This window comes from Podarcis melisellensis (assembly GCF_964234715.1).
Source record: "Podarcis melisellensis genome assembly, chromosome: 2".
Classification (NCBI taxonomy): Eukaryota; Metazoa; Chordata; class Lepidosauria; order Squamata; family Lacertidae; genus Podarcis; species Podarcis melisellensis.
In genome coordinates, this window is record NC_138529.1 from 81,295,580 (window position 1) to 81,322,986 (window position 27,407).

Sequence of the window (27,407 nt, forward strand, 5' to 3'; positions counted from 1 at the left end):
AAACTTCTGCCATTGTTTTAAACTATCACTTCTCCTGTTGTAGCGTCTACCCCACCCTGACTTCATGTAAAACTGGGATTGTGATATGGCACTACAATGTGGGCTGCATGCAATGACATTCTTACATTTTTATCATATGGAAAGATATTGAAGTTTTATCTGTGATACTCTATTTCTTATTAAATCAGAAGTAATCAATCACTTAATGTTGCAACTATCAAGTAAAGGACATGCATGTGCGCGAAACAGGTTTTACCCACTCTTCTGCAGCAGGCCTATGATAGTCGCTGTGCAATACACACATTTTCTGGTCACACAGACTTTTAAAGATTATTTTTAAATTATTAAATAAAGGCTATTATCCACACACACACAAAGAGAAAAATGCCTGTAATTATCAATTTAGTGTATATATATGTGTGTGTGTGTGTGTGTGTGTGTGTGTGTGTGTGTGTGTGTGTATATGAACAAGGTGAGAATGTAGTGCTTGAGCCCTGAAATGATAGAATGGGATGCACCACTTCCAACTGCAAGTCAGGGGTGATGGTGGCTTATTTTAATGCCCCCTACAAGTAGAAAGCTGGCATAGACATCAGAGAGCAGGTTCACAATCTACTACTACTTTCCAAGTGAAGAGGGGGCATTCAAAAATGACATCTCAAAATGCAAGTAATGGAAAAGAGGTGCACATTTGCACAGTATAATTAACTCAAGAATTAAGCAACAAAGGATTTTGGGGGTTTCTTTGCAAATGAAAATTGTGTAAATTGTAGATTCTGTAAGAATGGAACACCTGGATCATGAAAAAGAATACCTCCTTTGACACTGCATTCTACTTCAGTCTTCCTCCAAATAGCTAAGGAAGTTTATTTAGTTTTTTTGCCCCGCTCATAAAAAGTCTCATTTTCTGCGAATGGCATGGAAACTTTGAATTCAATCCAGACTATATGGGTTTTCTGCCATTTTATCCTCACAACAATCACTTCATGGATCCAATGAAGCAGACCCAAGTTCATGAAAGCTTATGCCATAATAAATGATTTTAAGTCTTAAAGGAACCACAGGGCTGATTCCCCCCCCCCCCCGTGAGGCAGAGTAGACTGAAAAGTGGTTGACACAAGGTTGCTTCATAGCTGTGTAAGGTTTTGACACCTGCTATTCAAACAGCATCTTAAAAAGCAGAGAGACCACCTTGCTGACAAAGGTCCGTATAGTTAAAGCTATGGTTTTCCCAGTAGTGATGTATGGAAGTGAGAGATGGACCATAAAGAAGGCTGATCGTCAAAGAATGGATGCTTTTGAATTATGGTGCTGGAGGAGACTCTTAAGTTCCATGGACTGCAAGAAGATCAAACCTATCCATTCTGAAGGAAATCAGCCCTGAGTGCTCACTGGAAGGACAGATCATGAAGCTGAGGCTCCAATACTTGGGCCACCTCATGAGAAGAGAAGACTCCCTGGAAAAGAGCCTGATGTTGGGAAAGATGGAGGGCACAAGGAGAAGGGGACGACAGAGGACGAGATGGTTGGACAGTGTTCTCGAAACTACAAACATGAATTTGACCAAACTGCGGGAGGCAGTGGAAGACAGGAGTGCCTGGCGTGCTCTGGTCCATGGGGTCACAAAGAGTCGGACACAACTTAACAACTAAACAACAACAACACTCAAACAGCACCCAGTACTACAGTACACTAACTCATGAGAGCTGAAGTCACAATTACTACTCAGTACAGCATCCTTCGCCAACCTGGTAGCCTCTGCACACTATAGAGTTTGAAAAGAGCCACCATCAGCCCCAGGCAGCATAGGTTGGGCAAGGCTGCAATACACACAATACATCTCACCTCTTCCTCCTACCCACAAAGCATACTGTGTCAAAAACCAGCTATTTCAGTTTCTTCTGAATTTAAGAAAAAAATAGGGATAAATATTATAGGTGTTGAACAATTTGTCCTTTTCTGCTAATACACTATTTTGTCTGTTATATCTATTAGTTTCTTCCTTTGGAATGGGAAAAAACCCTTTGTTCTCATGTTAACACAGTTAATGTTTTGACTTCCTGAGAGCACAATACAACCTTCCAGGGAGTAATCTTGATGGCGACCTGATCTAGTCACTAGATACTTCCTTTTCTTTCACAATGCCAGACGCTACACATTTGAGTCCTCCTTCCAAATTCTCTTGGAGATTACAGGGATTTCTCCCGCCTGCCCCCTCCTCTCCAATCACAATAACTCAGAGCAATGAGCTTAATAGTTAAGGCAGGTAAATAAGGAGCATTTATTTATCTATGTAAAATAATTTATATTGGCTTTCATAGAAGTCACAATGTAGTTCAATAAAACTTTCAGAATAGAATAAATGCAGCAGTCAGGATAAACTCCACACACTGGTATTAATCACCAACAAAGAAAAAGTAAACTTTTAAGCAAGTGCCAAGAACCAAGAGCAGTAGGGATTTATCTTATCTCATATATCTAATAGGGGGCTTTTAGAAGTAACAGGACAGAAAATCCTCCTGGCTGGCACAAGTTGGACTCAAGCAGAAGAGCCTCACTGGAAGATCGGAGTGAGCAGGTAGATAGATGATAAAATGTGTTAATAACCAGTGTGGTTGGCCACCTAGACCTCCAGCATTAATAGTGGATCAAGGCATACCTCACACTATGCACCTTTTCCTTTGGGTGGTGACAATCCCATTAAAACCACCTAATTCCAAGAGACAGGAGCCACCCACCCACCGACAAGGAAACTGTCTTATCAAGACTTTGCCTCTGCTTACTGGACAGCACCCAGTCAACTATTAAGGACTTGCAGAGCCACACTTGATTTAGATGTAAGAGAGGAATAAAGTTGGGCTCCAAACCTCTTGATCGGGGTAGGCAACCTAAGCCCCGGAAGCCGGATGCGGCCCAATCGCCTTCTCAATCCAGCCAGTGGCCAGTCCAGGAATCAGCGTGTTTTTACATGACTAGAATGTGCTTTTATTTAAAATGAATCTCTGGGTTATTTGTGGGGCATAGGAATTCGTTCATTCCCCCCCCCCCCCAAAAAAAATAGTCTGGCCCACCACATGGTCTGAGGGATGGTGGACAGGCCCACGGCTGAAAAAGGTTGCTGACTCCTGCTCTTCATGACTGCCCCTGACAGTTTTGTACCTATGTTGAACACCACTGGAGACAAGATAGAGCCTTGCATCATCCTACAGCATAACTGCCAGGGAGCTGAAGTATTTACTCTCTAGACCTGGCCCTGAAGGTAAGAGCAGAACCACTGCAAAACACTGTGTCCAACTTTAAACTCATTCCATTGCGAGACTAAAGGCAGGTGGCACGCCAGCAGCAGCCCCAAACATTTTCTTTGTCCCAACACCAAATGTATGTCATCAAAGCCCAACCCCCATGAGCAAGGGGTATTTCAGCAAGGGAAATAGAAAATTTGAGTATCATTGCAACACCCTACCCTTCAGTCACCTGCTTTTTATTTTAAGGCCTTTCTCCTTCATCAGCATGGTTATAAGGAGGAGATCAGAAGCATTTGCTTTCATTTTCAGGTAACTGGCCATGGTTAGTGATCCTGGGTTGTTTTTAATACACTGTTGTTAACACTAACTACAGTTCCTGGGGCTTGATCCTAACGGCAAGCAGCTGCTAGTTGAAAAAGGAGGTGCGTATTCTCTTTATAACTGCACCAAAAGGAGGAAAGAGTAAGAGTCCTGTACATAACACAGAACTATTGTTAAGTGCTAACAGAGCCGCTGAATTAGGCAACAGAAATGTTTTCAAATAATTTGGCAGGATCATTAGGCAAAATTGTGACCGAGAAGATTAAGTTTATAACTGAATGCCAAATAATTCTTTTCTCTAAACACATTGCATCTTTTGTCTTTTAATCCCTTTCCTTCCAACTTCCAACTTTTTTTAAAACTGAAAAAATACATTTGTTAAGAAGTCTTCTAACTAAAAAGTATGAGCAGAATAAAGCCCATTGATTTTATTTCAGTAGGGGAATGCTTCACCCGTTAAACTCAACAAATTTAAAAATGATTAACTCTGGCTGGATTGTGCCTTACGTATGTAATGCACGTACAATGTCTGGCAATGAAATAATTACACAAGTTATACGTATCCACGGGGGCTGTGAGTACATTTTCCTCAAGCAACAGCTTACCATGACACATAGCAAGGCTTTTTTCAAGGGTAACTCACCAAAACACAGTTCCAGCACCTCTCAGGTGTGTGCCTTTGCCATTAAGAGAAAGAGGGAGGCGTTCATGGTGAGTTCCGGAACCTCTGCTACATAGCATACCATGGAAATGGAGAGCACTTTCAAAAGTAGTCCATGAGATGACTGCTGCTCAAACTTACAATTCCTAGAGGTCAAGCCTTGGATCTGCCCAAGGTAGCGCTTTGGATCCCAACCTATATATTTTAGGTAACAGGAAAATATTTGTTTTGCTTTTTTTCAGTGGCCTCTTCCTGTGCAAAGGTACTGTTTTCCAAGGAGATAAAGCAGACTTCCTAAACCTTGGCCCTCCAGATGTTTTTGGCCAACAACTCCCATGAGCCCTAAGCTAGCAGGACCAGTGGTCAGGGATGATGGGAATTGTAGTCTCAAAACATCTGGAGGGCCAAGGCTGAGGAAGCCTGAGATAAATTGATGCACTGCACTAAGAAAAAAGTCCATTTTCAGTTTAAATGCAGTGTTTTAGACTTCTAAAAACCTACACAAAAGGAGGTGGAAAATTCATGCAACTGGATCTAGGTCGGCTCATTGTGTGTAAACATTTCTAATTTTTGAGCATACCTGTTGGTGTAAGTTGTCAGAGCCACTCTTTATTGAGCTATGCATAGGAAAAGGTATATTGTAAAGGTTTTTGGAATCCTTACCCAGGCAGACTGCATCAGAATAAAAGAGCAGCAATTACCCCTACTGTGCTTCAGCTAGTTAGCAGGTGTTGGTTTCCAAATAAGAACGGAACGCTAAAACCCTGCTGATACAAAGAGACAGGTATGGCCCATTTAGATTCCTCTGTGATTTAAGACCAAACAGAGCATATAGTGAGATATTGGGTGTCTAAGGAAAGAAATATGGGAAAGGACCAAATACGAACTATGAAAAGTCTCATTTTTGTAGAGAAATAGATGTGTCCGTATTTTTTTAAGAGATCCCTGGTAAAAGTTATGTTTTACAGTCATATTGCTAAAATATGGGACAGGACTGTTCCTGTGATAACTAGATGGTATACTCTATCAAAGCAACAAGGCCAAGCGTGTTTCCAGTCCCATTGTTCCACCTTTTATGGAAACCTAGGGACAGTTCTTGCACTTCTTGAGTGGTATTGTTGCTTGCCCTAATAACAATTCAGTATGCCCCATGCACATGGCTGCTGTATTTGAAACACAGCCAGAACTGCTTAGAGAAGTGGTAAACATGCTACTAAAGCAATTGAACTGACCTAGCAGTTGTGTGACAGCATGAATGAGTCTCCAACATGCTGTAACAAGCAGGGCTTGAATTCCTCGATAAATGCATGTTGAGCAATTCAATATTTATTTTATTTAATCTGTAAAATAAGCAAAACAAAGTTTTTTAAAAACTGCACTTTCAGTATTTAAGGTTTTTAAACCTCCTTGTTGCTTATTGCTGAGCTTCTTGTGCTAGATTAAATACAAACATCTTTGTAGCAGGGTAACTGGGGAAGCAAAGGCTCATAATTAGCCAGTCATTAACAGCCCTATCTTAATCACACTGTTGGCAGGTTCTGCCTCACAGTGGCTTATCTAAGGACAGCATGATTTTAAAAAGCACAAGGTACCACCTGCAACAGAAGGTTAAGCCCAAGGGTCACCAAAGCAGTGCCCATGTAGCAAATTCTATTGTAGCTAATAAATGCAAGCCCAGCTGCAGCACAGAGGGTAATTTCAGGGGGACACAGCTACAGAGGGATCGCTCTCCGGTTATGACCTCCCTGGTAGCAAAAATGCTCCTCGCCAGTCCACACTTAAAGCTTGCTTCAAGCCTAATTTCAGCAAGCAGGGGTGGGGGAAACAAGACCCTGGGGGGAAAACAAAAGCCTAACTGATTGCATGGGGGAAGCGGGTGTGCATGCATGTATTTGTGGTTGCCATGCATGTTGTTGTGGGGTGTGTGTGTGTGTGTTCAGGATAGCTTCTCCAGTTTGCAAGAGTGCCCATGGACCCGAAAAGAGTGGCAATAGCTTAGCCTACACAGCATGTGCCCTCTGAAACCTTCCATTAAACTTGGAAATTAGCAGAGCTCCGCTTGCCAAAATGACAACAGTATACTTGTTTTTTCAAGTAGAGACGTTCTGAACAGGCTTGGACTGCCACATTTTTATTGTTATGCAAGTCGCTTGCTAGGAGACGTCCAAGCCGATATGTCACTTTCAACTAAAGCAAGCAAAGTGATGGTAGAAGTCTTCTGAGCTAACATGCATACCATAAAAGCTGTACTGTCTTGACAGCAGGAGTATAGTTTGTGGGGGAGAGCAGGAAAAAACCAGGACTTGCATGATTGAAATCAGAAATGAAATGAGAGGCTCTTTTCTACACTATCCCAAGAAAAACAAGGTTTACTATTTTGCACCAGTAGTAATTTAGATATAAGGTGTAGAAACATCTCCATTGTTCCAAGCAAGTTGTTAACAATGCAACCTATGCAAGGCTCATCAACCTCAGTGTAGTTTACTCCCAAGTAAGAGTGTAAAGGAATGCAGCTCAAAACATTTTTCTCCTAGCAGTCTTTGCAGAGAAATGATAAATAATTTCAATATTGACAGTTCCGCTTACTATCCACTTAGGTATAAACGTAGGTTAGAGGAGCACAGGAAGTGTGGCATGCAGCCTCCGTCTCTAAAACCTTAGCAAGCACCTGGAGATGGGCCAACAGATGGTTTCAATAGATTCCTCAGGAATGGGAGAAAATGAAGTATGCACATTTCAGGAGCGGGGGGGGGGGGTGCTGAATGCAAATTCCATCATTAGTTTTCTTAATACTTATACCATACTAAGAAGTTGGAAGAGATTTCAGGGGAAGGAATGCAAAGGATCAAAAAGAAACACACACACTGCAACTGTGTGCTTTGTGTCTTCAAATTTACACACACACACACACACACATACATATATATATATATATATATATATATGGTTTTGGTGTCCTCGGGTGTCTTCCCGTGTAAAAGTTGGGGTGTCTAGGCGACGTTTCGACGAGGTCTCACTCGTCATCTTCAGGCTGGTGCTTTCGGCTTCTTGTTACTGGAACAGAGCAGGATCTCAGTGTTTGAGTTCCTATAAATACTGTTGAGGGGGTGTGGTGTATAGCCTCCAATGTTCTGGGCAGAGAGGAAGTTCCCAGGCTAGTGTGCCTTTTCTTCAAAAGGAACAAAAGAAGAAAAGGCACACTAGCCTGGGAACTTCCTCTCTGCCCAGAACATTGGAGGCTATACACCACACCCCCTCAACAGTATTTATAGGAACTCAAACACTGAGATCCTGCTCTGTTCCAGTAACAAGAAGCCGAAAGCACCAGCCTGAAGATGACGAGTGAGACCTCGTCGAAACGTCGCCTAGACACCCCAACTTTTACACGGGAAGACACCCGAGGACACCAAAACCTGCATTCCTGTACCCGTGAAAATCTACGAAAGCATATATATATATATATATATATATATATATATATATATATATATTCCCTGTCCCACCGCTGCAGAAATATCCCCACTGGCTAGAAACAAAAGTCTCCTTTTCATGCAAGGAAAACTGGGAAGTACAGGAATATCCGAAGGTGAAAAGACAAACTTCCAGTCAATTCCCTCTGTATTCCTAACTCACTCGTTCCCTGGGATATAAGAACAAAGGAAATTATTCCAAGATCACAAGATTCTGCAGTGAAAATGTTAACCTGGACATCTGAACTTATCATTTTAAGAGGAAAGAGGAAGTACTGAAATTTTAAAAGATCTAATTTAAGCAAAGCTGTGTTGAGCATCACCATTTGAGATGCAACAGACAGCCATGCCCAATACAAATGCATTCAATGTACTCCACTGATGTAATGAAATCGTGTGTGTGTGTGTGTGTGTGTGTGTGTGTGTGAGAATGTACCACAGAGTGGACAGTTGTGAGTTAGCTACGTAGATGCAAAAAACCCTTCCCTATATTCAATAACATAAGCTAGGAATAATCCGCCCAGCCAAGTCTGGGTTGAAACACAAGACATTAGGAAGTTGCCTTCAACCACATCAGGATACTTGTTCACCAAGCCTATTTCTACTTACTCTGACTAGCAATGGCTCTTCAGAGTTTTAGGAGGAGGTCCTTCCCACCACCAGTTACCTACTCTTTTTAACTGGAGATGCCAGGGATCAAACCTGAAATCTTCTGTGTGTAGAGCATGTGCTCTCTAACTCTACTGCAGCACTTCCACCCACCCACTCCCTGCCCATATCTGGATGAGAAAAAGAACAGAAAATGAATTTCATAGTTCTAACAAAGAAGCTTTAGTAATTCACTTATCTGTATGATAAGGAGTTAAACTGGGAGTCAGCAAGTAAAAGCAACTGTAGTTTGCTATGCACACACAGATGAAAACTTGTTTTCTCCAAGCATTTCTAAGTTATGTTGTTTTTTTCTGTTGTATGATTGTAGCTGCCTCTAAATTGTATATGATGAAGGTTTGGTTTTATTGTTTTATGTTATTTTAACAGGCTCATTATATACCAACCTGGTATCCAAAAGGATGAGAGCCAAACTAAAAATATTTTAATACACGCCAACTTGTAAGATTGTCTTTTATCACCCAAATTTGGGACTGTCTGGCCAAATGCTATGTTCCACATCAGAGTCTCTTCCAATCCCCACTACCACTTGAAAATAAGTGGCATGTCCATTTACGGAATGCCCATCCCAGGAAAGCTCACCAATTGTGTCATTATTTAGGTACCCATTGGGGACATTTTAATTAGGCTTTATTTGCTCCAGTATACTTTTATGCTAAACTGTTATGCTGCCTTTTTCAGTTCTGCTTGTTGAGTTTGTGTGTTTACTTTTTAATTGTGCACAACACTCTGATGGGCAGCCTGAACATATTAATGAAATGCATCTCGTATATATTGGCTTGTGTAAGACAATCATGCATCGTAAACTAGGGGACAGCTCTCTTCTGAAGCAACTATGGCAGTTAAAACATATAGGGAAAATCCCTATCAATAGATGCCAAACAAGGACACCAGGCCTGATGAATTCTGTATTTAAAGACATTCTGATTGTGGTACTTAAGTTTGCTTTCCTTGGGCAAAGGGCAGCTTTGGGACAAGGAAGGTGTGGAATTAAGAGTGGCAAAATAGCACGGGGGGGGGGGGTTAAAACTACCCTCCACCCAGTGCCTCTGCCTCAGTCTGAATCAGCCTCCACCCTGTTGCCTTCAACATCAATTTTCAAAGTGTCCTTGTTCAAAGTACTACCCAGTCACAAGAGGGAGTATCAATTAGCAGGTTTGGGAGAACCTCAGGTTCTGCAGGAGAGCAAAAAGCTGGCTGCACCATGTGACAGCGCGACGGCACTTTTCCCCTTGGTGCCGTTGGGCCCGCCCTCACTTAAATATAGTGCACCCACCTCACAGAACACCAATTCCACGAATTCCTACAAACTACCCCAGATTATCTTGTGAGGGACTTGTGTGAGTGAAAACTTAACAATTTGGAGTCTCAGGCAGGATTTGATCAAATAAACAAAGATTTTATTAAACAAAGGAAGTTTATGACACAAAGTGGGTAAAACATAAGATACTTCAGATTATAATGTTATTTCACTTCAGTTCTTTCTCAGTTGTTGTACAGCTGTTGCTGCTTAATACTTTGGTTCTTAAAGAAGGTGGTACTTCCTGTCAGTTACACACCCCTTCGACCAGTCATCAGGGATGATGGGAATTGTAGTTCCAAAACATCTGGAGGGCCGAGTTTGCCTATGCCTCCCTTAGACCAGTGTTTCCCAACCTTGGGTCTCCAGCTGTTTTTGGACTACAACTCCCATCATACTTAGCGAGCAAGACCAGCAGTTAGGGATGATGGGAAGTGTAGTCCAAAAACAGCTAGAGACCAAAGGTTGGGAAACACTGCTAGACAACCCTACTCCTGAGGTACTCCAAGTAACAGACCCAAGAGATCACCACACCCCTCTGAACTGGTTTGGGAATCTTCTCTTTTTTGTAGAAGAATCTCTCCCCTCCTGACTGGAATGAGACCTAAGTAGACTGTATTCTCACATTGTCTACTTCTCCTGGCTCAGCCTCCCAGTTAATTCCTGGCCTATTACTCTTACAGGACACCGCACACCGTCCTTCACACTAAGCTCAGAGACTCCTTTCTCTAGCTTGTGATATATTCCTCAGAGTGGATGTTTCTACCCAGAACCAACTCTCTCCTCTCATTCCCTCTCTCCCAACTTCTATCCCAACCAAAAAAACCTCCCTCTCAAAATCCTCTCCTTTTCAGCTCCCCCTCCTGGACCACGTTCGTTAACCGTTTGCTGGCAGGGGAAAAGAAAACACTTGGTGACCCAACTTGCCCAGCAAAACAAACTTTTCTGTCACACACCACTGAACAGGAAAGCCCCACATGGCAGCATTTTGAATATTTTAAAACAAAACAAATCTATCCTGATAGTATCTTCCCACCCCCCCCCCCACCGCACTTCTGGGCAGTCATATCAACATCAAAAAGAGTTCTTGCCCCATGACAATAGGTCTGTAGGGCAGGGAAGGTCCAAATCCCACTGTCCTCTCAAAACCGTAATGTCAGGTCAAACAACAGAATCAACTATTTTTGTAATTCCCAATTACTGGCCAAGATCAAGAAGGCAAAACATTTTCTGTATTCATCTCAGTTAAGGCTCTCCAAGGTCTCAGGAGGACTTTCCTGACCCTATTACTCAAGATTGCTTTAACTGGCGATGTCACAGAATGGCCCCAGGACCTTTTGCCTTCAAAGGCTAAGGCACCTTATTAAACCTGATTTGTGTTTCTAAATTCTGCATTGTGACTGCATTTAGTTTCCATGCAAATGGCTGTCATTCACACAGATTTTGCACTTGGCATCCAGGGCAACGTGGAGGGAGTGAGGGGTGGAAGCAGTTTGCAGTTAAAACAGCATGCCAAGTACACAGCAATGGCTACACAGGAGCAACTCCTCAAGCTTCTCCATTGAGGAAGTAGCTGATTACAAAAGCAGCCCTTTAAAACTACGGAGTGCTTTGGCTATGGTTCACAAGCTTATCTTCTTGCTAACCTCCTGGGAATGCCCAATTGTTTATCTGGAAATACATACTATTCTCTCTGCCAATGGGGGAAAAACATATTTCTAGCGCTCAGTACTGCAGACAGAACACACATAATATGTACAGAAATATTCGCTTCTGTTAAAAGCACAGAGGGGGGAAGAAAACACCCTAATGTTGTTTGAAAAGTGATAACATGCATTTAATCAACTAAAATGCCTTCATTACACACTATTCAGTGACTTTGCTGAAATTAGACACTTTTGCCCTAGACCATAAAAGATTGTAGTGATTTGAAATGGAAATATTTCCTGTCCACTCACTGCCAGGTTTGTTCCCAGAGTGATATAACAGATGACATCCAGTACAATAAATTCTTTTATTAACCATACATTTGAGACTGCTTTAGGGATTTAGAGTGTTCAGTTTCATGCTGAAAAAATGTAATGTTATCCATAGACTGTCAATGTGTGCAACAAAAACAGAGGCACAGGTTTCTCTACTTTGATCAATGGGGAAAGAGAATAAGAGAGATGTCTTAAACAGACCCACAACTTGAATTCAAAAAATTAAATTCAAAAGCCCTTGATATTATTTGAGCCATTTGGCAATAATAAAAGTTCCATGTAACTAGATTAGAACAAATTTGGGCAGAAGGTGAGTTTCAGTCTACAGCAGAAAATTTAAGAGCATCAAGACTGTTTTCTTTTTAAAACAAATCAAAGTTGTTATTCTTGTCAATTACCCTCCTGGTTTCCTTTTACCAGAAATACATTGTCATACTCACTAAAATTAGGAATTTTGCAAATAATTAATTTATATTTAATTACGATCTGTGCATAAAACCTCCTGTTAATACAGTGGTACCTCAATTTAGTAATTTAATCTGTTCCGGAAGTCTGTTCTTAAACCAAAACCGTTCTTAAAGCAAGGCACACTTTCCCCAATGAGGCCTCCCACTGGCGGTGCCCACCGTTCGGCTTCCATTCTTAGACCGAGGTAAAGTTTGCAAACCAGGACACAACTTCCAGTTTCGCAGAGTTTGTAAACCGAATATTGTGTAAACAGGGCTGTTCTTAAACCAAGGTACCACTATAATTCTAACTATAAAAAAACCTTTCATCCAGACCTTGCTATTTGCAAGTAGCAAATGAAAATAAAGAAATGCGAGAGCTAGGAAAATTGGAAGCCATGGCCATAGAATTTACAGGATGAAGTGCTTCCAACTTTGTTAACTGGTGCTTTGCCATTAACATGAGGTTACAAGCTTCACCCATACTGATGGGACAACATGTACCAGAATGTGACATGAACAGGACTAACTTCCAAATGCTCCAGTGGTACCCATTTACAAGGCAGAGCCTCAATTCTCTGGCACTGGTCTTAAGTAATTAACTGCAGATTTTAGCCTTATTTTGACAGGGGAAAGAAGGTGAGGGTTTAGCACACACTAGATTTGCTGTTCTTTAGAATTTCAACTTCCTCCTCTATTTCTCTAAAAGTAAAACCTTTTGACTGACACCACAGGTGCAGCAACTCTAGTGCACAAAACACTAAGGCCAGGTTTGCACATCATGCGAAGCTGAACCATGGCTTATAGCACAAGCATGCAAACACTGTGTCCCCACAGAGAGACTGCAGCTACTGTACTCCTCCCATAAGTCTTCCTGTTGCTGTGCTGCCATGAGTTAAGCGATGGCTTGGCCTAGTGTGTCACTTGAACATGGTTTCTCTTGCTCCAAACAAACCATGAATTGCAAACAACATTTGTGAGCAGTGGAATGAGTATTTTCCTTTCATTCTTCAGGTTGCAGTCCCAAATCCAGAATAAGAAATTTTTAATCTCTTTGTCATTCTGTCTTCTGTAATGACACATGAAAAGCCTCTCTGTGGCAAGGTGAACGAAGGGTGCTAAAAGGTGGCCCAATCTCTAATGTTAACCCATCCCGCAGGTTACTGATATAAGGAACAAACAGCCAGGGGTCAGGTCACAGAAGGATTCCTCTAGCAATACAGTAAGGGTCAAATGTTTCATAAGGCAATGCAGAGCCAAGACAATATGGGACACTCTTGCTAGTCCCAGGCACTCCATCATTCTATCTGGATTTAGGCCTGAAAAACCAAGGAAAGTTGCGGGTGCATGTAAGGTAAGCTGTAAACAAGCACAATTTATGACACTGCACAACATCAGTGCTCATCACAGGGCAAGTCAGCAATGGCATCAGTATTATTTTCCTATTTTCCTGTTTTGTAGAACTTGAGCAACAAGAGACAGCCTTAACTCTGATTTTAAACCAGCAGATTTTTAAAGCACTGAATAGAAACACTAACCTATCACAAAAATACGTTGCATACAGCAAAATTCTGAAAGGAAAAGGAAAACAAGGAACACACACATGTCCAATATCACAAAGGTGGAATGAACATAGTTATTCATACCTATTAAAACTGTTGGATAATACAGGGGTTTTAGCCTTTCATTCAGTTTGCGGCTTTGATTCTTGCATTTACTGCTAACAGCCATAAAGAGAAAGTTCTGTCTTTGCAGCTCATTCTTTAGCAAACTGAATGTTCCATTTAAAAACTCTGCATGACATTTCACAGCTAGTGGTCCTTACTCAAAAAGTCAATGGCATGATTAGTGAATTAATCTTAGAAATGCAACTATTTGGAGATACCTAAGCTGTACCCTCTGGTATTATCCTGAACTTATGAATAAAAGATAGGAGGGTTTTTGTTTCTGCTGTTGTTCTGCAACACCACACATTAAGAGCTTGTCACCTGTTAAGGGACAGAGTTTACTGACACTTTAACCTCTTTTTTGTGAGTTACACTTTATTTTGGTCAGGAGTTGGAGTATAAGTGTAATGACGGCTAAGTAATTACAGAACATTAACTCCTCAGGCATAAACCCAGGATCATATTAATGGAGAGAAATGTGTGACAAAGTTTCTTTACACACACATATATAATTGAATGTATTATTGCACTACTAACTGACAAGGTTTATGTTGTACTTTTGCAACTCTGTACTATAGGTCTAAAAATTGCTATGATTTCCTTGGTTGTGACAAATGCACCAGTGCATTTTGGGGCTGCAAAACAAAAACAAAAGAGTGTTGGTATTTTGGAATGCCCCTAACTCCACATCAATAGCATACCAGACACAAGAGTATTTGTTACAGGATACTGTGTTGATGGAGATGCTACATTTAAGATGAGATGCAAAGCAAATATTCTTACTTGCCATTATTAAAGGTTCTTTGGATGTTTCTGCAACTTTAGCAGACCTTGCTGAGTTTTCACTTGCAAAATGAACCTGGAGTCTAATGAAATTCCCACTGGACTGGTGATGCATCCTTTATTTCCAATTAAAATAATTCATGTACCACTAGAATGCATTATTTGCAACACATTGTGCATGGTGGCATTTATTAAGTGGTTGAAAGTTTTCCTGATTGCAAAAAATAACATGCATTCTAACCAACAAACACTGGATTTCATGGCAGGAAGAACCACAAAGAGACCTGTAGTACAGTGGTACTTCGGGTTATATACGCTTCAGGTTACGTACGCTTCAGGTTACAGACTTCGCTAACCCAGAAATAGTGCTTCAGGTTAAGAACTTTGCTTCAGGATGAGAACAGAAATCGTGCTCCGGCGGTGCGGCGGCAGCAGGAGGCCCCATTAGCTAAAGTGGTGCTTCAGGTTAAGAACGGACCTCCGGAACGAATTAAGTACTTAACCCGAGGTACCACTGTATCTTAAAGACTAACAGATTTATTATGACATAAAGTTTGTGGACTAGAGCTTATAGCGTTTATGCCACAATAAATCTGCCAGTCTTTGAAGCTGCCACAGTCTTCTTCGTTGTTTTTGCTGCTGCAGACTAACTTAGCTACCTGTCTGAAAATGCTAGGAAGATGGGACCACAGGAATTGTATCATGAGAAATGATATTGAAGAAAGCTATGCTAGATGGCACAGTGAACATCAGTTAAACTTAGGTGGCATGCAAACACACCTGCAAAAACAGCTTGAGCACTGTGGTCTAAATGCAGCATCTACATCCCCTGTCACATACTACCCCTTCTCTAATAACCCCTTCTCCCATATACACCAAGCAGCACTATTTTAAAATTTCACCTCTACAATTAGGCAGCCTTCAGGTGGACATAAGCAGTGGCCAAGCTATTCCAATCCACATACGGCCTTGGCTGTCACACTAGACAAAGCTGTAATCCTAGATGCAGAGGTCACTTGGACTTCTAATGACAAAGATGCATACCTGCTCTTTCAGAGAAATGAGAATGGGAACCACCTGCCCACAAACAGAGCCTATGTCTCAGCCTTCAAACTCAGTTTGCTAGTTGCTCATCCAGTCCACCACTGCATTCAGACTCTGGTCCAGGGCTTGCACAGCTATTATGGAGTTATGGAGAAGTAGAGGTGCATGTCACTGGCACACTGGTGACACCATGCTCCAAATTTCCAAATGATCATTCCCAATGGCTTTTTGCAGATGTTAATTTTTTTTGGGGGGGGGAGTCTGTGTGTGTGTATGCTACTTCCCACCTACCCCAATCTTCTCAGACCAGCTTATTCCATGCTTAATATGGCACAAGGTCTATTATTACTTTCTATCATTTATATCCTACCTTTCTTCAATAATGGAACACTATAATGTCATGTTTGGGCAGACAAGAGACGGGGAACTTGGTTGCAAAGTCAGCCCCTGCTGAAAGCAGCCTTGAAATCTCCACCCATCAATCACTGTTGATCAGCAGGGGCACAAAGCATAGGACAGAGCTCTCTGCAAGTGCTGTGTGGTGCTTTGAAGTCTCAACTATCATCGCCTGATGTCACTGTGATGTTAGGTAATTGACAGGTGAGTTGCCTCACCCACCTGTCAGGTTTGGCCTGTGAGGTATAGGGCAGATTCCTCACCCTGGTCTACACTGACTGGCAGTAGCTCTTCAGAGTTTCTAGCAGGCGTAATGACATCAAGGTTCAAGTCCACTGAACCCGCAGGGGCCACATGTTATGTGTGGACAAAAGTGGGTGCACCCTCTCACACTCTTTCATGCACTTTCTCACATGCATACAAGCACATACAAGCTCACAGCTCTACTCCTCAACTGATCCACACAGATCAGCAAAGGAGGAGGTTTAATCCCCTTTTTAAATCAAATGATTGCTTGGATTACTGGGAAGGGGACAATTTGCCATCTCCATTAGGGCACAGAACTCTACCTACCTCAATGCTGTGTCTATGTTTTTCTTTTTGCGGCTAACAAAATTGGTGGGAGGCTTAGGGTCCAGAACAGGCCCTAAAGTGGGGAATACCCACCCTCTTTTAGAGTATTTCCAGAATGTGCTCAGGCTTAAACTCTTACAACCCTGTAGCAGGAGGTATTTCCATATTTGGAAGACATCCATCATGAGCACCACTCTTTATGCAAATTCCTGGCTGAACCAGAAACCCAGATGGTATCATTAAGTAGATGCCCTCGGTGGATTTCAAAGAGCATAACTGGGCACACAAGGAAAAACACACTATGCATAGAAGGTATCAACCCTTATTTCAGTCTTGCCTAAGACCAATTATAGCTTGGACATTCGTAGGTGAATCACTATATTGACTATTTTATCATCAAACGTCTTAAGGGGGGGGGCTTTTTAAAAAAACTAAACTGTCTGCTACATAAATTATCAAACCAGTATAGTTTAGTAATCCTTTGGGATTAAAGTATTAGAAATTAGGGAGTTTAACAGTAAGATCCAGCATTTCAGAAGAGTACTATTAATTAGAACTCACAGCTTGAGTGGAGCACATTTTAGAAGGAATTCTTATGAGGATCACCTTGAAAGCGTTTGATGCTGAAGAAACACCATAACTTTTTTTCTTCACACAAAAGCAGCCATCAGCAGAGCACAACCAGATGTTACCTTCTCTTAGTTTCTGTAAACCTCCATGACCTCCTTCAAATTAAAAAAAGGCAATAGCATTTTTTTAAACCCGCAGGAGCTATCATTAGTGAAGCATTGTAAGGATTTTCATTAATTCATAGCCAGCCAACCAGGAATTTTCCCACAGCTACATACAAAAAAGTCAGGGAAGTCACTGAGTGCTTGGCTGGATCTGAATATGGTCAGGAGCAAGATCAGAAATATCTAGTCCCTCCCACTGGAGACAGAGAAGGGTTAGAAATTAAAACCTAAGACTGCCTGCTAAGATAATATGCTCTACCAAGTTTTGCTCCACCACTGAGCCCATTCATGGCAAACTACTCAATATACTTTTCATACTATTTAGAAGAGGCAAGAGAGTGTTCAATGCTTAAAATATATCTTTAAAATGAGAACAAAACCATGCAAAGGTAATTAAATACCATTTTGTGTCTCAAACCCTGCTTACTAGAGATGAGTACTTGTTAGTCCACTTAATGGCAAAGTATTTTATAATGGGCATGTATGTGCAGAGGAGACTAAATTAACTGTGACACAAATTGCAAATTTTTTTTAAAGCCTTTCAGTAAATGTATAATTTTAAAAGAGAACCTACAGTTCACAGCTTTTTTTATTACTAGAAACAGAAGTAAGGTGCAGAAGAGCAAAGTTAATTCAGAAAAATTAAATCTAAACAGATTACTGGGCAAGTATTTGTTTTAACTGAAAACACTTTACAATCCTATAAGCACAGAATTAACTTATCTGTGCTTTTTACTGTTTGATGCTGGCTCCTCCTTGTAATCAAGGTGCAGAGATGTGTGGGCATGTTCACCTACAAGGAAAAGTAATAAGAAAGACTGAAACTGTACTTTTCACTATTAACTCTTGTAGGCAGAATGCTGGGCAGAGTGAAAGAGTTATTAGTGAAAATACAACCAACTGCAGTCTACAAGTGCAATTTAAAGGTCTAAACGCTTAGAAAAAAAGGAATCTGGGCAGGAAATGCCTGTCTCCAATACTACAGGAGGAAAACCTGGATAATACATTTAGGGGTTTAAGCAAGTCGCAGTCTATGCTTTCCACTGCTTCAGGCATTGTAAGTTTCTGTGTGCATCACCAGCATACAGCTATACAAGTGAAGCCTCCTGCCCAGTCATTTGTGCTTTATGTGCACATGTCAAGGAAGGGTCTGACCTACAAAGAGTGAAAATCAGGAATGGGGCTACTCAGCTCAACCCCTGCTCCTTACTCCCATACTGTTATGTAAAGGGAACAAATAATGCCTGCATTGGGCTAATAATGTGTTGTAGAAGTGGCTTTCATAGCTCTGTCACACTTGCCCATCAGACGTATGCCAATGGGTTGTGCAGAAATACCACTACATATATAAACCTGGATTCCCTGTCAGTTTTGATATAGGGAGATGAATAGCCTTCCCATTGGAAGTGCAAAAACTGCTGCAAATATTTGCCTTTATTATTGTTCTGCTATCTGTCTCTCATCATCAGAGTGGCCAGACAGTCCAAAAGGTCTTCGTTGAATGCGCTACTCACTGCTCTTGGGTGCTCTGCTCACTGCTCTGATCCTAAGTTGATGGCTAAGTGGTTTTCATGCTGTCTGAGCTATTCATATGCTATTCTCATTACTGTCTGCTCTATTCATATGCTGCAGAAGGGAAGGACCTAGGGAAAAGGTTAGGCAAAGAGACCTGGACCAAACAGAAGCCTGAAGCAGAAGACACAAATAATGAGAAAGTGCCTAGGAAGAGAGGATTGGAAAATGGGGGACAACATTGGTCTAGCTTTGAGGGCTGGCATGAAGAGCACTTTGAACCCTTGAACTGTGCAATAAAAATGGTAAATATAAATAGGTGGTGATTTTTACAAATTACAATGACATGCAGGGCAATTTACAGTACATCTGAATGTTAAAATATCCTTACACATAATTATTTTCCAGCTCCTGGCCCTTACTATCTACTCAAAATCCATATATCTCAGTATACTTGCCCTTACCCCATTCAACAGAGTTTGTGGTAGCCTAGAAAACAGCCTAAAACTATTCTACCACTGCTTTGGCTACCATCCCACAATTCAGCTTCCTGTCCTTAGCCTGGACAGGAAGTAAGTAACAGTTGTGGCAGTAGCAATGACAATACTTAACATTGGCATATCGCTTCCATGTATCTGAAAGTACATTTATCTGTTTGTAATCCTTACAACAACCCTATAAAGGAAGTCAGTATTATTTCCCATATTACTGATACTAGGACTGAGAATGATAGAGGCAGGCTCAATACAAACTTACACTTTGTAAGTTCATGGCTGAAGCCAGATGTGAACCAGTCACTTATCCTTCACACCACACTAGGCAAAAAGCTTGCAACAACCTAGTCAACGGTTTACTAAACTGTAGGGGCGGGGGGAATCCACCCCAAACCTAGAAGGGACAAGATTTTATTTATTGCATTTAGATCCCACTTTTTTTCTCTTGAGCTAAGGAGCTCAAGGTGGCATACCTGTATCTCCCACACCTAATTTAATCCCCCGACCACCTTGTGAGGTAGGCTAGGCTGAGAATCAGGGACTTGCTGGAACCCATGGGAGGGGACAGTGCTCTTGTGTTCATGCTCTGCTTGCTGGTTTCTCACAGGCATTTGATTGGCCGCTGTGAGAACCAGGTGCTGGACTGGGTGGCTATTGGCTATTTGCCTCCCACAGGCTATTCTTATGTTCTTATGACTGGCCCAAGGTCACCCAGTGAGCTTCATGGCTGAGTGGGGATTTGAACTGTGGTCTGAGGTCTTAGTTCAACACTTCACCACACTGGCTCCCTCAAGGGAAAAGGACAACAATATAGCTCCACTCCCATCAGAAGTCATAATTACAATATTCAAAATGAAGTTTGGATATTAAAAGATTGTTGCACACAAAAAACTAGAAGACATATCTGGGCTTGCAAATTCTTCATTTATTTTCTTGAAAAACTGTTATCCCTTTTACCCCTGAAGAAATTCAAAATTGTTTACAGGAACATACAAACAATAAAACCAAAATAAATTTATTAATTACCCATTAGAAAATAGTATCATTTTTAAAAAAAGAGCAAAAGCAAGAGGAAGAACAAGAGAGCTCAACAACTACTTTGCCTCTGTCTTCATGGAAAAGGAAAGCAGTGTCCAACTGGAAGATAACAGAATAAACAATGCCAGGAGGGATACCAAAGACAGAAAAAGAGGTAGTAAGGGAACACTTGGCTACTTTATATGAATTCATATCTCCAGGGCTTGATGAGCTGCATCTAAGGGTACTAAAGGATTTTGCGGATGTAATCTCAGAGCCTCTTTCTATAATCTTTGAGAATTCCTCAAAAACAGGTGAGGGCCCTGTGGACTGGAGGCAGTCAAATGTTGTCCCCATCTTCAAAGGCATCTGAAGGCAGCCCTGTTTAGGGAAGCTTTTAATGTTTGACAGACTATTGTATTTTAATATTTTGTTGGAAGCCACCCAGAGTGGCTGGGGAAACCCAGCCAGATGGGCGGGGTATAAATAAATTATTATTGTTGTTGTTGTTGTTGTTGTTATTGAAAAAAGACCCAGGTGACTACCAACTGGTCACCTTGACATTGATACAAGGAAAGGTCGTAGAACACATAAGAAAACACTTAGAAAAAGATACTGTGATTACTAACACTTCATGGATGAGACCAATAGCGGATCCAACAATCAAGAAGGCAATTTCTGCACCTGCCATAGAGAGGCAGATGGGGTTCATCAACCTGGGAAGGTGAGCCATCTAGGAGAAGGAAAACTCTTATCCTAAACCTCCACTGGCTTGCAGGATATCTTCAGGAGAAGAAAAAGCTAAGAAGTAAACCCTACCCAAATCTGGAGTAGAATCCCTAAGATGATTGGATGGCACCTTATGGAGGGAATTTTGTATGCTTACCCTGGTAAAGAGGAGACTGAGAGGAGATATAATAGTCATCTTCAAATACCAAAAGGGTTGTCACATGGAAGATGGAGCAAGCTTGGTTTCTCCTGCTGTGGAGGCTAGGATGCGAACCAATTGATTCAACGTACAAGAAAGGAAATTCTGACAAAACATCAGTAGGAACTTTCTGGCAGTGAGAGCTGTTTAACAGCGGAACAGACTCCCTTGGAAGGTTATGGACTCTCCTTCATTGGAAGTGGTGTTACTATTACAGTTTGAAGTTTAATTTGTCTGCCCCCAAATCATGAACCAAGCACAAGACATTAGCAACAACAGAACAGTACCGTTATTAACTAGGACCACTTTTTGTGGGATACCAAGTTATTGAACTTATCCTTCCTTCCCAGCAGATTGTTGACACTGCCGCAGCTGGTGTTCTTGATGCAGTGTTCTACAAGAAGAAATATATGTGCATCCATGGGCGCTATATCCCCAGATGCAGTAAACATTAAACCATGTGATAGTAGAAATCTGTTTGCATGGCTTAAACCCCTAATTAGATGGCTTTAGATCCATTTCAGTCAGGGTTCCGTCCTGGTTTTAGGACAGAGACGGCTCTGGTCGCCCTAACAGATGATCTCCGTAGACAACTGGATCGAGGCAAGTCAGGACTGCTGATTATCTTAGATTTGTCAGCAGCCTTCGACATGGTCAATCATGATCTTCTGGACCACCGCCTCGCCGGCGTGAGGATACAGGGCATAGCCCATATATGGCTGTGCTCTTTTATCTCTGGTCAGGGACAGAGGGTGGCGCTAGGGAGGGAGATGTCGTCGTGCCACTCCTTGGTGTGTGGAGTGCCGCAGGGCGCAATCCTGTCCCCGATGCTTTTTAACATCTTTATGTGCCCCCTTGACCAGATTGTCCGGAGCTTTGGGCTGGGTTGTCACCAATATGCTGATGACACTCAGCTTTATCTGCTGATGGATGGCCGTACCGACGCGGCCCCAGACACACTGACCAAATATTTGGAAGCTGTGGCTGGATGGTTTCGTGGGAGCCGATTGAAACTAAATCCTTCGAAGACAGAGGTCCTCTGGCTGGGTGAGGATGGTATGGGGATGAGGAACCAACTCCCTTCTCTTGCGGGGGCCCAATTAGTGCCATTGCCTTCCATTAAGAGTTTGGGTTCAATCCTTGATGCCTCCCTTTCCATGGAGGCGCAGGTTACAGCAACAGCCAAGGCGACATTTTTCCACCTTCGCCGCATCAAGCAGTTGGTCCCTTACCTTTCCCACCCCGACCTGGCCACAGTGATCCATGTGACGGTCACCTCCAGACGGGATTATTGTAACTCACTCTACATGGGGCTGCCCTTGAGACTGACCCAGAAACTCCAGCGGGTGCAGAATGCTGCAGCAAGGCTCCTCATGGGGTCTCTGCCATGGGAGCATATTCACCCGGTGCTTTTCCAGCTGCACTGGCTCCCGGTGGAGTACAGGGTCAGATTTAAGGTGCTGGTTTTGACCTTTAAAGCCCTTCACAGCCTAGGACCCTCGTACCTACGGGACCGCCTCTCCTGGTATGCCCCACGGAGGACCTTAAGGTCCATAAATAGCAACACTCTAGAGGTCCCAGGCCCTAAGGAAGTTAGATTAGCCTCAACCAGAGCCAGGGCCTTTTCAACACTGGCTCCAGCCTGGTGGAACGCTCTGTCTCATGAGACCAGGGCCCTGTGGGATCTGATTTCTTTCTGCAGGGCCTGTAAGACAGAGTTGTTCCGCCTGGCCTTTGGCTTAGAATCAATTTGATTCCCTCCCTGTTCTTTCTTTTTTCCTTTCTCCTCCTGTGAAGAGGCTGAATCTTAATGTTTTGATGTTGTTTTTAAGTTGTATTTTAATCAGCTTGTTTTTATTATTGGTTGTTAGCCGCCCTGAGCCCGGTCTTGGCTGGGGAGGGTGGGGTATAAATAAAATTTATTATTATTATTATTAATTAGTTAATAGCATTAGTGAATATTATAATTATTAGGAGCTCTCAAAATTTCACAAAAGACATTTTTACCTAGAAACTAAAAAAATTGAGTTTATTTCCAGAGAGAGGATACACTAAAAAGTGATACAACTGATAAAATAATACACAACACTTCTTTTATTCTTCCAACTACAACATAATTGGTTGTATCCAATGCTGCCATTCCATTGTACAACAGACTTACCCTTGGATATTCTCCTTTCTGTTTTCTGCAGCGCCCTCGCACGTGCTCAAAATCTGCGCCAGAGAATGAAGGGGCCCTCTGGAGCAGTTTTTGAGGTGCATGTGGAGAGGAGAGGAAGGGGAAGCCCACTGCGTGAGCAGAACTCTACTAACACAGCACTGGATACAACTCACTAGTACAGTATTAGTTTAAAGGTCTTCATGCCTATTACCCTTTGTACTTGACATAAATCAGACCAAAAAGTACATTATTTTTAGTTTTCAAATCCAGAAGAATTATTTTAGTCAATCACGAGTGATGTTTTACTCTTTAGTCATATTTATTATATCATAGTAAAATGTCCCAGTCATTGGCAAGCACTCCTTTTACAATTTATTTATTTGAATGTTTATGATCTGCACTTCTATTAAAAAAATAAATCAAGGCAGCTTACAACATTTAAAAAAAAATCAACCACTAAATATCTATAAAACATAATGAAAGAAATAGATAGATAGACAGATAGATACTGGTTTGTTAAGAATAAGAATTTGTATTTTAAGAACAAAATGGGCAAGTTCACATCATGGCTCAGTCCTAACCTATCATCTTTTAGACTAAGCTGCTGGAAACAGCAGCTAATCTTTATTAAATACAACATGCTTACTTAGAAGTAAGTCTCACCAAATTCAAGGAGGGGGCTTGTTATTTCTTAAATATGCATAGGCACACTTTCTAAAATCCCACTGACCTCAGTCATTCACCACCACATCAAAAAATGTTGTCGTCTCACTCTCCCCCCCCCCCCCCCGCATAAGATATTCTGCCCTTAGGTATTATAGTAAGTTATGCACAACATTAATTTTTATAACTAGAAATTTGAAAAACATGCTTATTATGATGTCAAATTAATGGTGCTCTCACACTCTGAATGCTACTTGCTATTCCATAATTAGCCTACAAATATTTATACTCTTATTAAATTTTACCATCTGTGACGTTTCCCAGAGCACTCTGTGGAACTTAACTTCTGAATAAACAAACTTAAGGTTGAATTACAAGCTACCAACAGATAATCGACTAAAGAAATATCACAATCCTCAGCCTGAGAACATTTGTGCAATTCAATGAGCCTATTTTTGTTTTCCCTTCTTAAGAAGGCAGAAAAAAATTTGTACCCATCTTTCATTTCTGCGATAACTCATTATAAATAAGCTACACTAAGAATATCTGTCTGAATGGGATGCAATTACTTCAGGGCTTGTGCCTTTTCAATCAGTCAGTGTCCCTGCAGTGTTTAGAGTGGCAGAGGGGAAGTGGCCTGTGGTTAAACAGAGGAAATACCAAGGAATTTTAATAGAGCAAATAGTCTTTTTACTTCCTACAGGGTAGCACTTCAAAGGCAGCCTTGCCCCAGAGCAGACAATGTGTTACAGGGGCCATCAGTCATTTAATAGTATGTCAAGTCTATTCAAAACTTACATACAGCCCAAGATACACAAACAGGACAATGGGTCTTATCCAGCAGCTAATGCTTGGGAAAAGCTCTCTGTGTGTAGTCCCTAAAACTTTCCCCCCCAGAATAAAAACTGCAGGATCCTGGTCTGTATACATTTTACATTATCTGAGACAAATGTATTCCAATAAGTGATTGGCATACAGATTAAAGATCCCAGTGCTTAAAAGCAAATTACAACCTTAAGTTTGTTCTAACAGTACAAAACGTGTCAGGTTTTCCCCCACACCGTATCATAAATCTACAAAAGGCTGCATTAAAAAAAATAAGGTTTAAATGAATGTTTTTTTTCTTGCCTCAGTTTTATCAGAAAATTCACTTCCTGTCAGATCACTGAATATCCATTACAAACAAACCAAAATCAGTCAAGCATTATGGCCTTTAAAAAGCTAGTGCTGTTGACCTACAGAACCAGATGTATGTGCAGCTTTAAAATATGCAAATCAAATATCACTTTTGTTATGTGAAACACTAAACCGAAGCAGCAGCTGAATGCATTTCCCTACAGGACCTATCAGTTAACAAAATCCAAGATGCAAATAATATACCCTACTGGAGAGTTAAGTTCTTTGCAAACGTTTAGCTTCTTTTGTACTCCCTCTCCCCCCCCCCCGCTTTTAAAGTATTTTTTGTGGACACTTGCCCTTTCCTGTACAACTACTCCCTACAAATTCTACCAGTTTTTGGTTTTTTGTTGTGGTTGCTGTTAACTTTTCCCCTCACTCAATGTTATGATCTGAATCCAAGGAAATCTCTGTGACAGTCTAACAAAAACGGGGAGGCAATGAAAGTCACTCATGCCCTTCGACAAGCGTTCATCTGGAATCTTTAATAAGGCTGAAAATGGAATGGGGGGGAGAGAAAAATCCCCCCAAAGCGTTGCAGAAGTCTTTTTTCTTTCTTTCCATAAATAAAACAACAAATCACACTCAGGAAACCCATGGGGGTGGGGGTGGGAGAGAAAACTTCGCAAGCAAAAGCTGCTAACAGGGACAAAAGGTAAAGCCCTAAAACACTCTTTTATCACCTTACAAGCACACCCATTCCCCCGCTTCCCCTTCGGTCTAATGACTAGGCCTGTAGCCAAACCAGCCTCCGATCATTAAAATAACAAAGCCCAAGCGATCGCCTTTTATCCCTTCTCTCCCAGGGCAGGTCTAGTTAAGGAGGGGGGAGGAAGGCGGAGGGGATAAAAGACCTGTTGAGTGACTTCCCACTTGTTGGCTTCTCCCCTCGGCCGCCCTCCCTCCTCCCCCGAGTTCCTTTGGTGAGAAAATCCAGCCAACCTCCGCCGCCACCGAGCCATCCCCGAAAGTTGCAGAAATGCCAACGCTTCAAAGCGACGGCCGCATAAGAAGAGGGGGCGAGAGAGAGAGAAGTGTGTGTGTGTGTGTGTGTGTGTGTGTGTGTGTGTGTGTGTGTGAGAGAGAGAGAGAGAGAGAGAGAGAGAGAGAGAGAGAGAGAGAGAGAGAGAGTACTCAGTGGCACAGAAAGAGAGAGGGTTGGAGCTGCTGCCCCCGTTGCAGAAATGTCTCCCGCTGCCCTTAGCGGCGAGGTTGCACTGCACGCTGCTGCCCGTGCAACAGCCCGGACGCGCCACCTGCAAGCTCGTCGGCACGCGGAGCTCCAGGGCTTCTTCCCTCGCCCACCCCGCTAGGCACCCGCTTCCTGACAGACCTCTGGGCACCTCTCCCCCCAAGTTCTGCTAACTCGTGCAAGAAGGGAGAGGAAGCAAAGGGAGCCCCCGGGGAAAAGCCTGCTCAAGTCACCTCACCGCCGACGCGTAAAAAAGAAGCCAAACACAAAAGAGTCTTTCTTCCTTTCGTTTGTTCTTTCTTTCTTTCTCTCTCTTACCTTCCAGCCACAAGCATCTCCCGCTGGCCCCTTCCTGCCCCCGCTGCCGCTGGTCCCTCCCGCGGACACGGCCAGCCTCGGGCCGTCGAAGCAGGCAGTGAGGGAGAAGAAGAAGGAGCAGAACTTCAGCCAAGGTGCCATCGTCTGCCTTGCAGCTGCAGCAGCGCCCGGAGCCCCGAATGAGTTGCTCCACAGGCAACTTCAGGTTGGAGAAGGCAAAGGAGCGGAGGGGAGGGAAAGGGGAATGGCGCGCATGCGCGCAGCAAGGCACCGAGACATATGTCTATACAGTTAGCGCTCTCTCTCTCTCTTTTCTCCTTTGCCCCCACCCCTACCTTGCCAAGGATACGATGGGGGGAAGGGGGAGGGGCTGGACAACCACTACCATGTGTCTAGGTGCAGAGGTCAACTGTCCGCCCCTTTCTCTCTCTGTGTGTGTTTCCCCCACCCCGGCCTTCTAGGGCTTTATTATTTAATTTGCAACATCTGAGATGCAGTAAAATGAAGTGAGACCGTTTCTTTCCTTCCTCTGCCCTTGCATCAAAGGGAGAAGGGGAAGCTGTTCAAGAAGAAAAGAAAAGAAGCCCCCCCTCAAAAAACAAAAAACCAACCCAGAAAGTTGAAAAGAGTGGGAGGTTTGGATCTTGACAAAGAA

The 27,407-nt window shown here is 42.3% G+C and overlaps 1 protein-coding gene across 2 annotated transcripts in view; it reads right to left on the minus strand.

The window, feature by feature from the left end:
- Positions 1-27,046, minus strand: part of IL17RD (interleukin 17 receptor D) — a 52,713-nt gene extending 25,667 nt beyond the window's left edge. For both annotated transcript variants that reach the window (XM_081899994.1, XM_081899993.1), the window contains exon 1: positions 26,753-27,046. In XM_081899994.1, coding sequence (XP_081756120.1) covers positions 26,753-26,893 — 141 coding nt within the window. In that variant the 5' untranslated portion in view covers positions 26,894-27,046. The remainder of the gene's footprint in view (positions 1-26,752) is intronic.
- Between the last annotated feature and the right edge of the window lie 361 nt (positions 27,047-27,407).